The sequence below is a fragment of the Entelurus aequoreus genome, linkage group LG03 (assembly GCF_033978785.1).
Source record: "Entelurus aequoreus isolate RoL-2023_Sb linkage group LG03, RoL_Eaeq_v1.1, whole genome shotgun sequence".
NCBI lineage: Eukaryota > Metazoa > Chordata > Actinopteri > Syngnathiformes > Syngnathidae > Entelurus > Entelurus aequoreus.
In genome coordinates, this window is record NC_084733.1 from 64,170,731 (window position 1) to 64,185,730 (window position 15,000).

General features: G+C 39.9%; 1 protein-coding gene across 1 annotated transcript in view; it reads left to right on the forward strand.

Moving 5' to 3' along the window:
• LOC133645942 (attractin-like) overlaps window positions 1–15,000 on the forward strand; it is a 100,580-nt gene that overhangs the window by 8,252 nt on the left and 77,328 nt on the right. Inside the window, exon 3 of the mRNA XM_062040868.1 lies at window positions 13,803–13,864. Within this exon, the coding sequence (XP_061896852.1) occupies window positions 13,803–13,864 (62 nt within the window). The remainder of the gene's footprint in view (window positions 1–13,802; window positions 13,865–15,000) is intronic.

A 15,000-nucleotide genomic window follows, 5' to 3' on the forward strand; every position in this document is an offset into this window, starting at 1 on the left:
TTCAAGCCCTGCAATAAGTCAATCGAGCAATGAATGAAAATAAAATTGATAACTTTGCCGTCATCAATAAATTTGTACATCTGTTTCTTTTCTTTGGCTCAAGCTTTTGAAACGGACACAAGAGGTCTCACTCAGAACCTGAGCATGTTTATTTGACAGTGGAATTACGTAAACAGAGCGAGCCTCCTGTCATTCATTCACAACCTTTGTTTCGGTGCGCGCAGGCGGGACCGACTTGCAATTTCCTCCACACATAGCAACCGCGACTCTTGTTGGCTAGTTAGTAGCTTCCTGAGAGAGAGAGAAAGAGAGAGAGAGAGAGAGAGCTTCCTGTGTAGTCGTAAACATGACAACCTGCAACGACACTCGCTTCGATACAACAAAACCGTAGGAGATGTTCGCAAAGGTGGGCTGTGCGAACCCCAAAAATGATGTGGTATCATACTAACAAATCACAGCTCTTTTATTTCTTTTTAACTTTATTTCAACAACAATGCAACGCATACAATTCAAACAATGACAACATACAACTAAACATGTCTTGTTTTCAAAATATGCACGTAGAATTTATTTTTCTATATAATTGTCAAACAGTGGTTAAGGAATTTAAACAAAACTACCAGAAGGGAAGAATAGGCAAAAGAAACATGTGCCAAGGAAAACAAACAGAAAACGCATTTTCAATGTTTTTTTAAAATTTTGTCTTTGATAGAACTTGTCTTTGTCTATAAGGATGTAGGAAGTTTTCATGACCTTTTTGTGAACGCTTTTGTGTTACTTACTTAAGATGATTACGTCATTTACCTTCAAATACAACCGTGAAAAAGTACGACAGTAATGGCGTTCACTAAAGAGTTGATGTAAACTTGTCAACTATTTCAAAATAATAATTGTCTAATGCTTACAATTTTGTGTATAAGTTGTATTCAGTCACGTGACATTTGAACGGAAGTAAACAAAGTGGTGGGCCACCAAAGCAACATGGCTACTGTGCCGCAAACAGAGTGTGAATTATCTGCGTACGCAAGGGGCCAAGATCTTACCACTAAAAGCAGATACGAGAAAAAAATCAAATGGAATAGATCCTTATACGTTATTGAAAACAGATTTGTCGAGTGGTATCAAGGATTATCCGTCGGTCGCGTTTCCAGACGTCATTCTACACAACACAACTTTTTCCCAATTTTTGCTGTTGTTTTTGTTTTGTTTTTTGTAATGTGCTACTTTGGGTACCACTCTGTAGAAGCTAACTGTTTATGGCCGCTGTAGTCTTAGTACTGTAGTTTTTGTTCACATGTGGGACGCGAGTCACATGGTTGTCTTACGTCAGCGCCGGAAGTAGGAAAATTAGGTGTTCACCTGGCGGGTTTATCCTGTGTGCCGCCTTGTTTTATCATATATTACTACCTTTGCACATGTCAGTGTGTACTTTTGTAAGCACAAAAAATCAATACAAAATCCGTACTTTGGCGCAATGTTCACAGACTCTAGTACTTTGGCGCAATATTCACAGACTCTAGGATTTTGGAGCAATGTTCACAGACTCTAGTATTTTGGAGCAATGTTCACAGACTCTAGTATTTGGCTTGTTAGTTTACCGTCGCAAGCGAGCGGTGATGGTTTTGGTTTAGGAAAGAGTTGTGTGATGTTGGATGCTCGGAAATGTTGCAACGATCAGCCTTAATGTTTTTTTGCAGCTCGATGACTTTTGCAGTGGGGGGTTTTGTGTATGAATATTGGCTAGGCGGGTGGGTGTGTTCAGGGGTTAAAATACGTGCCTTGGCGGGTCTGTTGCTAACTCCCCGGGTGGGAGTGTCACTGATGTCATATTAATATTTTTTTATTTCTAATAATTTTGCGATCAACTGCACAGGTTGACGACTCCTCGGCCTAAAACAACGCAAGCATAGGCATTTTTTTCAATAAAAGCAAAATACTGCCCAGAACGCTGTGACAACAGACGCTCGCTGGCCCACCACTTCGAGCCTCGCATATTTACAAGCTAGAAGTGACGGGAGGCGACTACAAACTATTGACAATTGTAAGCGTTTGACTATATATAACTATCTGCAGGCGGACATGGGCCTTCATTTTATTTAAGTGGCGTTAAAAAGTAGTAAAGTAGACTTGAAACCCTGAGTGTTGATCATTTATGGGCCTGCGTACAAAACTTGAAAAACTACCACATCATTAGGTACGCAGTCTAGTGAGTCAATACAAGTGTCTTTATTTGATTGAATCCTTCTTGTGTCGTTTTATAGCGTTCCCATTATATAAAGTACAGTACAAGCACGATCATGAATACATTGAATCAATACTTCTCAAAATTAAACATTAATCAATCAATCAATCAATGTTTATTTATATAGCCCTAAATCACAAGTGTCTCAAAGGGCTGTACAAGCCACAACGACATCCTCGGTACAGAGCCCACATACGGGCAAGGAAAACTCACCCCAGTGGGACGTCAATGTGAATGACTATGAGAAACCTTGGAGAGGACCGCATATGTGGGTAACCCCCCCCCCCTCTAGGGGAGACCGAAAGCAATGGATGTCGAGTGGGTCTGACATAATATTGTGAAAGTCCAACACATCAGCGAAAGTCCAGTCCATGGTGGGGCCAGCAGGAACCATCCCGAGCGGAGACGGGTCAGCAGCGTAGAGATGTCCCCATCCGATGAACAGGCTAGCGCTCCACCCCGGAGCAGAGTAGAAAAGAAAAGAAAAGAAACGGCAGATCAACTGGTCTAAAAAGGGAGTCTATTTAAAGGCTAGAGTATACAAATGAGATTTAAGATGAGACTTAAATGCTTCTACTGAGGTAGCATCTCTAACTTTTACCGGGAGGGCATTCCATAATATTGGAGCCCGAATAGAAAACGCTCTATAGCCCGCAGACTTTTTTTGGGCTCTGGGAATCACTAATAAGCCGGAGTTCTTTGAACGCAGATTTCTTGCCGGGACATATGGTACAATACAATCGGCAAGATAGGCAGGAGCTTGACCGTGTAGTATTTTATACGTAAGTAGTAAAACCTTAAAGTCGCATCTTAGGTGCACAGGAAGCCAGTGCAAGTGAGCCAGTATAGGCGTAATATGATCAAACTTTCTTGTTTTTGTCAAAAGTCTAGCAGCCGCATTTTGTACCATCTGTAATCTTTTAATGCTAGACATAGGGAGGCCCGAAAATAAAACGTTACAGTAATCGAGACGAGATGTAACGAACGCATGGATAATGATCTCAGCATCGTTTGTGGACAAAATGGAACGAATTTTAGCGATATTACGGAGATGAAAGAAGGCCGTTTTAGTATCACTCTTAATGTGTGACTCAAACGAGAGAGTTGGGTCGAAGATAATACCTAGATTCTTTACCGAGTCGCCTTGTTTAATTGTTTGGTTGTCAAATGTTATGGTGGTATTATTAAATAGATGTCGGTGTTGAGCAGGACCGATAATCAGCATTTCCGTTTTCTTAGCGTTGAGTTGCAAAAAGTTAGCAGACATCCATTGTTTAATTTCATTTAGACACGCCTCCAGCTGACTACAATCCGGCGTGTTGGTCAGCTTTAGGGGCATGTAGAGTTGGGTGTCATCCGCATAACAGTAAAAGCTAACACCGTATTTGTGTATGATGTCACCTAGCGGCAGCATGTAAATACTAAAGAGTGCAGGGCCAAGAACCGAACCCTGGGGAACTCCGCACGTTACCTTAACATAGTCCGAGGTCACATTGTTATGGGAGACACACTGCATCCTGTCAGTAAGATAAGAGTTAAACCAAGACAAGGCTAAGTCTGACATCCCAATACGCGTTTTGATACGCTCTAATAAAATATTATGATCAACAGTATCGAAAGCGGCGCTAAGATCAAGAAGCAGAAACATAGATGACGCATCAGAATCCATCGTTAGCAATAGATCATTAGTCATTTTTGCGAGGGCTGTCTCCGTAGAGTGATTTGCCCTGAAACCGGATTGAAAAGGTTCACAGAGATTGTTAGACGCTAAGTGTTCATTTAGCTGCTGTGCGACAATTTTTTCGAGGATTTTCGAGATAAACGGAAGGTGGGACACCGGCCGGTAGTTCACCATGAGGTCACGATCGAGGTTAGGTCTTTTGAGTAGAGGATGAATAACCGCTTTTTTGAATGCTAGGGGAACAGTACCAGAGGATAATATTTAACACTGATGGACCTAATAAAAAAAAAAGCTCCTTGATAAGTTTCCCAGGAATTGGGTCAAGTAAACATGTTGTTTGTTTTGTCCCATTTACACATTTTAACAATTCCTCCAATGTTATTTCATCAAAGAGGGAGAAACTATTTTGGAGGGCAGTGTCCGTCGTATATACAGTCGTATCTGTGTTAATAGAACCCAGTTGTAGCTGAGATGCATTGTCTTTAATCTCTTTTCTAATGACTTCAATTTTCTTATTAAAGAAATTCATAAAGTCATCTGCTGAGTGGGTGGAGCTACTGGGAGGAGTCCCTTGTTGGGTTAGCGATGCTACTGTACTAAACAGAAATTTAGGATCATTTTTGTTGAGGTGGATGAGATTTGAGTAATATTTAGCTTTAGCTGAGGTAAGCATGCGTTTATAAGTTATTAAACTATCACTCCATGCTTGATGGAAAACCTCAAGTTTAGTCGCACGCCATTTGCGTTCCAGCTTTCTACATGATAATTTCTGGGCTTTAGTTTCTTCTGTAAACCATGGGGTACGCCTTTTAGGGGCCCTTTTTAGCTTTAGCGGTGCAACACTATCAATGGTGTCGCGCAGGGCGTCGTTAAAGTTGTTAGTGAGGTTATCAATAGAGCCCACATAATTTGGGAATGGTGCCATTACCGAAGGCAGTAGGTCAGTAAGAGTCGTCGTTGTGGCAGCATTAATGTTGCGGCTGCTATAGTCGTTATTATTATTATTATTAGTTTGTTGACAATGAGTCAGAACTTCGAATTTTATAAGGTTATGATCGGACATTACTTTAGTGTACGGGAGTATCGTAACTTTGGAGGTGGTGACACCCCTGACAAGCACTAGATCTATCGTATTACCGTTGCGATGCGTGGGTTCATTTATTATTTGTGTAAGACCACAGCTATCAATTATAGTCTGGAGCGCCACGCATGGAGGGTCCGATGGGGTATTCATATGGATGTTAAAGTCTCCCGTTATGATTATATTGTCGGCGTGCGTCACTAGATCAGCAACGAACTCTGAAAATTCATTGATAAAGTCCGAATAGGGCCCAGGGGGGCGGTAGATGACAGCCAGGTGCAGAGGCAGCGGTATGACAAACCTCACAGTAAGCACCTCAAACGAGTTATATTTATTATTTAGGTCCGAGGTAAGGCTAAAGTTTACATTACAAGCTAGTTTTGTCTAATTCAACGTGTACCTCATGTGGATACCTGTGAGTTTCTATAAAAATACAACTGTGTATAAAAATATAACTATGTGTATGGTGAATTGTTATTTTTTATTTTTTCATAAAGAAATACAATCATGTGTGCTTACGGACTGTATCCCTGCAGAATGTATTGATCTATATTGATATATAATGTATATATTGTGTTTTTTATGGTGATTTAATTTTAAAAAAAAAGTTTATTTTATTTATTTATTTATTTTTAATTTCTTGCGCGGCCCGGTACCAATCCCCGGTGGTTGAGGACCACTGGTTTAATGGATAGAAGGAAACACAATTTAGTCCACTTGTTATGGGCCTGCTGCCACGCAAGCGGACATCTTGTTATTGCTTGGACTTCAACTAGCATTTATTTGTTTCTTACAGTTCTTTCATTGTAAACTCTCCTGTTTAATACGAGACGAAGTGGCAAACAAACCCCTACATATCTTGTGTCGTCGGAAAGGTCTAGATCAGGGGTGTCAAACTCAAATACAGAGTGGGCCAAAATTTAAAACTGAACAAAGCTGCGGGTCAAGGTTGAACAAATTAACCTTTTAATAGGGACCCAAACAAATTTTGCATTGAATATTGAACAAGCAAGGCTTATATAACTTTATAGTGACATGCAAAATCGAGTTTCAAATAATACTAATAATAATTAAAAAATATCAATGGCATATCAAATAAAATTTAAATAAAAATTGAATGCCTCTTTTCTATTTGCAGCCTTCTGAGGTAAATATCAAAATAAACTTTTTCCACAGGCTAATAATAAATTTGAAAATAAAAATAACAATAATAAATGAATCAAACATTCAAGTCTTGAAGTAGCAAGAGTAAGTGCATTAATAAAACGTTAATTATTGCTCAGTTTGCTACACTGATTTGCTTTAACACTGAATTTGGAGCAAGCAACACTTATATAACTTAACAGTGCAAAATCAACTTTCAAAAAGTTGAGGTGGGGTGGTGGGGTTTGGTGGTAGCGGGGGTGTATATTGAAGAGTTAGTGCTGCAAAGGGTTCGGGGTATTTGTTCTGTTGTGTTTATGTTGTGTTACGGTGCGGATGTTCTCCCGAAATGTGTTTGTCATTCTTGTTTGGTGTGGATTCAAAGTGTGGCGCATATTTGTAACAGTGTCAAAGTTGTTTATACGGTCACTCTCAGTGTGACCTGTATGGCTGTTGACCAAGTATGCATGTAAAAGCTGCATAGAATTATGTGATTGGGCCGGCACGCTGTTTGTATGGAGGAAAAGCGGACGTGGCGACAGATTGTGGAGGACGCTAAAGGCAGTGACTTAAAGGCACGCCCCCAATATTGTTGTCCGGGTGGAAACCGATAGAAAGTCGGGAGAATGGTTGCCCCTGGGAGATTTTCGGGAGGGGCACTGAAATTCGGGAGTCTCCTGGGAAAATCATGAGGGTTGGCAAGTATGACTGTATTAGCGGTGAATGCGGTGTTACAGCAGCACCGCCGCTGTATAATACCGGCGGGCCAGCTCTAATGTTAATTTGATATTGCCTCAAGGGCCAAATGAAATTACACGGCGGGCCATATTTGGCCCGCGGGCCAGAGTTTGACACCCATGGTCTAGATGGTGGCTACATACTTGTTAGCATACTTGTGAGAATCTTAGCAAGCTAATGTGTTTTGCTAGCTTTTCAGCTAATTTGTATGTTTGCATCTAAAACTAATGCATTTTAATACCTGTTGTCATCTTGGATGTACAATATGCTAACTTGTCCTATGTCATCATGCTAAAGTTTTTCCCTGATTTTTAACTAATTTTGTTTATCTCTAACAATCATGGATTTTGATACTTGGCACCATCTTGGATGTATGTTAATGTTTCTTATACTAGCATGCGAACCTTAGCATGCTAACCTTTTATGCTTGCTGTTTAGCAAATTATGTATGTTTACACCTAAAATAATGTATTTAATACTTAACTTAACCTAACTTGTCATATGTCGTCATGCTATTGTTAGCATGCTAACCTTTAATGCTTGCTGTTCAGCTAATTATGTATGTTTACACCTAAAATAGTGCGTTTAATACTTAACTTGTCATATGTCATCATGCTAATGTTGGCATGCTAGCTAGTCAGCTAATTTAGTATGATAACACCTAAAAAATAGTGCATTTTATTTCTTGGCGCCATATTAGAAGTATGCTAACTTGTCCTAAGCCGTCAAGCTTTTCAACTCATTTGTTTGTTTATCCCTAAAAAATCTGAATTTTGAGACTTGGCGCTGTCTTAGAAGTACGGTAACTTGTTTTGTCATCATGCTAATGTTTTATGTTCGCTTTTTAGCTAATTTTGTGTGTTTATCCCTAATAATAATACATTTTGAAACTTGACACCGTCTTAGAAGTATCAGCATGCTAACCTTAGCATGCTAAGGTTTTATGTTTGCTGTTCAGCGGATTTTGTATGTTTACAGCTAAAATTAGTGCATTTTAATACTTGCCGCTAACTTAGAAGTACTTTAACTTATCTTATGTCATCATGTTAACGTTAGCATGCTAGCGCTTTGTTAGCTTTTTAACTAATTTTGTGTGTTTACACCTAAAAAATAGTGCATTTTAATATTTGGCGCTATTTCATAAGTATGCTAACTTATCTTATGTCATCATGCTAGTGTTTTATGCTCGCTTTTGAGCTAATTTTGTATGTTTACAACTAAAAATAGTTCATTTTAATATTTAGCGCTATCTTAGAAGTTGACTAATTTGTTCTATTTCATCATGCAAACCTCAGCATGCTAAAGTTTAATGTTAGCTTTTTTAACAAATGTTGTATGTTTACATCTAAAAATAGTGCATTTTAATATTTGGCGCTATCTCATAAGTATTCTAACTTATCTTATGTCATCATGCTAACTTTAGCATGCTAGTGTTTTATGCTAGCTTTTGAGCTAATTTTGTATGTTTACATCTAAAAATAGTGCATTTTAATACTTGGAGCTATCTAAGACAGGGGTGGGCAATTAATTTTTACTGGGGGCCGCATGAGCAACCCAAGCACTGCTGGAGGGCCACATCGACAATATTTCAATTAAATTTTGCTCAATATTAATTTTGATATACCGTAAGATAAATAATAATAATTAATAATAATAATAATACTTTCATTTAACCTAACTTAACTTTATACAAAAGCAGATTGCTTTTGATGGTTTTATTTTTAACATTGTCTTACACTACACTTCCTGATGTATTGCAAAAAGGTCAATTTCTGCACAGGGTTAATTTAAAGTTTATCCTGCATCCTCTTTAAAAGTCCAACATTTTTCCCCGTCAGATTTGGACAACCATCTGTTGTCACACCTGCCAGCTTGTCCCATTTCAGTCCTAACATGTCCAAACACGCATTTACCTATGTGGTTGTCCCTTTCATTGACTGCATGGCTGCCATCTCCTCCGTGATTTGAAAGTCTGCAGTTATCCCACGTAAGAAGATGAGTAGCTGGGCGGTGTCACATACATCACAGCTCTCATCCAAAGCCAGCCAAAAACAGTCAAAGTCGGCCGTTCTGTTCTTCAGCTGAAGCTCCAAGTTTCGGGGCATATCAGCGCAACAGAGCCCAATAAGCACTCCTTAATAAACTCTCTGTCAGAAAACGCCTTACTTTTTCTGGCGATTTTGTGAGAAATTACGAAACTTGTCCTGATGGCTGCATCTCTGGGGGTGTGAAATATGGCAAAAAGTCCTTGTTGGGTTTGCAGTTTTACCATCAACGCATCAGCCTCCCTTGCACGCTCTTCATCGGACAGATTCCGGTATTTTTCCTCGTGCTTCGTCATGTAGTGGCGATTCAAATTATATTCTTTAAACACAGCAAGCTGTGTACCACAAATTAAGCACACGGCTTTACCTTTAATTTCTGGAAAGAAACACTTGGCAGTCCATGTCTTGTTGAAAACACTGCATTCGTCATCAACTTTTCTCTTTTTAGCGTCTCGGGGGTAAACCGTGCATCACTTGTCGCTGTGCACCTTCACTCACAGGTTACACTCGGACATACGTCCATAAATAACACTTTTCAAAATAAAAGCAGCACAGTTGTATTGCGCGCACGACGGATGTTTTTTAAACTTTATTTTGTAATTTGTGATTGCCGCTGTTCATATTCACTCACGCGCATACGTCCACACGGAATTAATACAAATAACGCTTTTCAAAACAAAAGCAGCACCATTGTATTGTACACTCGACATAGATACTTTTTAAAATTTATTTTGTAATTTATGATTGGCCTCACGCGGGCCGGACAGGGACGCACAAAGGGCCGGATGTGGCCCGCGGGCCGCAGAATGCCCAGGTCTGATCCAAGAGGTATACTATTTTGTCCTATGTCATCATGCTAACCTTAGCATGCTAAAGTGTTAGCTTTTTTTACAAGTTTTGTATGTTTACATCTAAAAATTGTGCATTTTAATACTTGGCGCTATCTTAGAAGTACAGTAACTTGTCCTATGTCAACATGTTATTGTTAGCATGCTAGCGCTTTATGCTAGCTTTTGAGTTAATTTTGTACGTTTACATGTAAACATAGTGCATTTTAACATTTGGAGCTATCTTAGAAATATACTAATTGGTCCTATGTCATCTTGCTAACCTTAGCATGCTAAAGTGTTACATTAGCTTTTTAACACATTTTGTATATATACATCTAAAAATAGTGCATTGTAATAATTGCTGCTATCTTAGAAGTATACTAATTTGTCCTATGTCACCTTGCAAACAGTTTATATTAGCTTTTTAACTAATTTTGTATGTTTACACCTAAAATTAGTGCATTTTTAAACTTGGCGCTATCTTAGAGGTATACTAATTTGTCCTATGTCATCATGCTATTGTTAGCAAGCTAGTGCTTTATGCTAGCTTTTGAGCTAATCTTGTATGTTTACACCTAAAAATAGTGCATTTTAATACTTGGCGCTATCTTAGAAGTATGCTAACTTGTCTTATGTCGTCATGCTCACGTTTTATGCTATCTTTTTAGCCATCTGCGGGTCACAAGTCACACTTCAGGCACCCTTTCCCCGAGACACTGGCGCACACGTCAACGAAGTACCTCATTGTGTAAACGCACACACAATTAACGCCGGCATTCCGACGGCCTCTGTGTGAAAAGCACCTGGTCACATGACGTGACATTACCAGAGCAACACAACTTGACGAGTATTGTAATCGCACTAAAAACTCAATTTATCTAGGCCGCTCTGACCCGTCACGGCTCCTGTGACCTCGCCGCCACTGAGGAGCTCGCCTCATCAAAGCGCTGCTGAGTCAGTGAGCATCAGCGCCCTCCTCCTCGCTTCCTTCTCTTGATGAAGAATAGATGTGAGTTTAATCATGTTTGTAATGAAAGGCAAATCCCAGACTAATTACATTAAAAGAGCTGTGATCTGACGCCCGGTGCCACAGCCAGTCGAGATATCATCCAGATTAGAGGCAGCGCTCCTTCATCACCCCACCTCCCCACCCCCCTTTCCTTTGAGAGAAACGCTGGCTTTGCATCGAGCTTCTTTTCAGAACCTCTCAAAAGAAACAAGCCATGGACATGACACAACGTCGATTTGTCCCGAAACCGACAGTACCAATGTGTATTTCGATACTTTTCCAAATAAACATTTATGTAAATATATGATTGAAATGACACTGCATCTTACTCGTAGCAAAATCTAATAGAAATAATGTTGTTCTTTTTAGACCAGATAAAAATATACTTTTTATTTCAGAGAACTAAATTAAGAACTTCCTTTGGGAAGCAGTATCTTGAATAAATTACTCCTGTTAACAGAAATGTAGCAAATAAATAATAATCTCCAACATCGGATGACACCGGTTAGCTATTGCATCCTCCTACGGTGTGTAGTGAAGCATGTTTAGCTATTCCTTGTCCTCCAGTGATAACGGTACTTGCACAATAATGTGCAAACTTAAAACTTGAATAAAACAGATATTTAAATTAAAATGCACTAATATGCATTGTATGCAAATAAGTCAAACATTGAGAGGACTGTAGTTTGCTTCAATAAGTGGATAAAGGCAGTCACACATCTTGGCGGTGTGCAGAGGGACTGTATCTGTTTTTGCCGTCTTGTTCGCCTCGTCAACAGCTTTCCCGCACTCGACTAAAAGCTCCGGTTACTGATGCTGGAAGAAGTGTGTTGTGCTGCTACCTTTTGAAATAAACTTTGTAGCGTGCAGTCATTTCTTCCACGCCTGCTGCCACAAAACCAAACCACTGAAAACACTTTTCTTCAAAACAAACGTCTCGCTCTGGTAAGCATTGGCATTTGCCATGTTTTTGCTAGGTGTAAGGGGACGGCGCAAGCTACGGAAGCTCCTGAGGGGCAAACAACTCGAATGTATCGATAAAATCCATGTGTCTCCCAGGCCTAGCCTGACTTTGTAACTTTTATGAACAACATTTTTCAGGACACTATAAAAGCTCTTTCTTATCTCTCTTTTTGAGCGACTGGAACATTGAAGAACGGAACAGCAACACGGCATGTTCTACTCAAACATGACTCTCGCTTGTTTTAATGCTACGCTCGAACTGCTTGACCATCGTGCGTATGAAGCCGCCAAGAAGAAAAGCGGACATGACGTCCTATGCAAGCCCCGTTCCCTCCCTTCCGTGTGTCTCTAGTGTTTAGTCACAGTACATCAACACACACTCTGACCCCTCCGCATACATAAGTACATACACACCAGGGTGGTCCCCATACCAATATTTTGGTACCGATACCAAAATGTATTACGATATTTTTCTAAATAAAGGGGACCACAAAAAATCGCATTATTGTCTTTATTTTAACAAAAAATCTTAGGGTACATTAAACATATGTTTATTATTGCGACTTTGTCCTTAAAAAAAATATTGAACATACTAGACAACTTGTCTTTTATTAGTAAGTAAACAAACAAAGACTCCTAATTAGTCTGCTGACGTTTGCAGTAACATTTTGTGTCATTTATCTACCTATTATTTTGTCAACATTATGAGGGACAAACTGTTAAAATGGATTATTAATCTACTTGTTCAATTACTGTTATCAGCTTACTTTCTCTTTTAACATGTTTTATCTACACTTCTGTTAAAATGTAATAATCACTTATTCTTCTGTTGTTTGATACTTTACATTAGTTTTGGATGATACCACAAATTTAGGTATCGATCTGATAGCAGTTAGTCACAGGATCATACATTGGTCATATTCGAAGTCCTCATGTGTCCAGGGACGTATTTCCTGAGTTTATAAACATAATATGAATTTTTTTAAAAAAGGAAAAAAGATTTGGTGACGATAAAAAATGTTGATGTCGTCATAATAGTATCGACTAGATACGCTATTGTACTTGGTATCATTACAGTGGATGTCAGGTGTAGATCTACCCATGGCATTTGTTTACATTCAGGCGCGCTAGCTTTTGTTAGCGGTGACACCGGTTAGCTATTGCATCCTCCTACGGTGTGTAGTGAAGCATGTTTAGCTATTCCTCGTCCTCCAGTGATAACGATACTTGTACAAAACATACTTTGTCGCCATGGAGACAAGGATTAGTGATTTAGAAGTAGCTAAAACACTGCCGACTGCGGATGGATGTTAGTTGCTAGCTAACTAGCCATGTCTTAAAGCACCTCTTCCTGAGGGCGTTTCAGTGTTATACATTCACCTTTATCTTTAGTTTTTAGACCAAAATGCGTCCATTCTCCCTTTACTGTCTACACACTGTGTCTGCTTGTAAGTACTCAGTGTGTGTGCGCTGCCGAACATGCTCGTCTGCTCGTAAAACCAGCAATGTCATGACGTGACGACGCGCCGTAATGCCCGTTAAAAAATTTTTTTTAAATATATGGCGAACCGGTACTTTTCAAACAGAATATAGTACCGTTTTTTATTTATTAGTACTGCGTTACTATACTAGTACCGGTATACCGTACAGCCCTAATACACACATGTACCTTGATCACATATGAAGTATTCATGGACTAATCCCACACATGCTGAGGAGTAACGAGCAGCGGTGCTGGTGAGACGTGCGTCAAGGTGTCGCGGGATGTGGCCGCAGGTGGCGGTGGTGCGGGGCGCACTGGCGCAACGCTGACGTAGCGGGGCAGCGTTGCCTCCGAAGTGGTGTGACATGGCGGATTAGCGCCACACTTCTGCTGAATTTCCCCCAGGGATCAATAAAGTACTTTCTATTCTATTCTATTCTATTCCAACGTTGCCCCTGGCAACCTTGATTAAGGAGGTAATACAATTGCTTTTGTGATGAGGGTTTTTTCCTCCTCCTGCCCACCACCAGGAGTGTTGAGCGCTAATGATGAAAGAACACGTGTCACCTGCTGTTTTTCCTCCATAGATCGCCTTCTCGCAGCACAGTAACTTCATGGACCTGGTCCAGTTCTTTGTCACGTTCTTCAGGTGAGCACAGTACACAACACGAGTGTTTACACTGCAGATCTTAACACCAGCATCTGCAAAACTGATTTTATTCCATCTCGCCAAGAGACACTACTATAGAAAGTCAACTGTACTTTAGAGTAGTCAGTGTACAGCTTGTATGGCAGTAAAGTTTTTTCTATCCACTGAAAAGGAGTCAACACTAATGTCTGAAAAGCGAGTTAGGATAATTGTCTTGCCTACAGTCACGCATGCTCGCAGGTGAACAGGTGTTCTGTCCAATTTGGCTGCTTCCTCGGAAAAAGCAGTGTTAATTTTGTTGACTCAAGAATTTTTGTCTTAATTTTCCCCTAAAGTAGGACAATAACGAATCAAAACAAACACACGCTGACGAAAATTGACAATTAAGTAGACAAATAAAAACGAGATCATATTTAATTTTGTCTTTTGGCGGGTGGGACAAGTTAGGAATCTATCCAATCACACGCGAGTGTGGGAGAGGGGCAGAGAGCCAATCAGAACTACTGTTCTGATATGGCATTCAACATTAAAATGATGTAGCAAGCCAGCCACAATTAAATGATGCGGCAGGTCACAATGAAATTATGTGGCGGTCAACAATAAAATGCTGTGGCTGGCCAGGATACATTGACGTGGCAGGCCACGTTAAAATGACAATGTTGCTGGTTACTGGGGTTCAATTCCCACCTTCTACCTTCCTAGTCACGTCCGTGGTGTCCTTGGGCAAGACACTTCACCCTTTGCCTCTGATGGCTGCTGGTTAGCGCCTTGCATGGCAGCTCCCGCCATCAGTGTATGAATGTGTGTGTGAATGGGTAAATGTGGAAATACTGTCAAAGCGCTTTGAGTACCTTGAAGGTAGAAAAGCGCTATACAAGTATAACCCATTTATTTATTTATCATTTACATAGCAGGTCAAAATAAAATGATGTGACAGGACACAATAAAATGAGATAGCAGGTCACTATAAAATAGTGAATTATATACTTATATAGCGCTTTTCTCTAGTGATTAAAAGCGCCTTACATAGTGAAAGCCATGATCTAAGTTACATTTAAACTGGTGTGGGTGGCACTGGCAGCAGGTGGGTAAGTGTCTTGCTCAAAGACACAACGGAGGTGACGAGGATGGCGGAA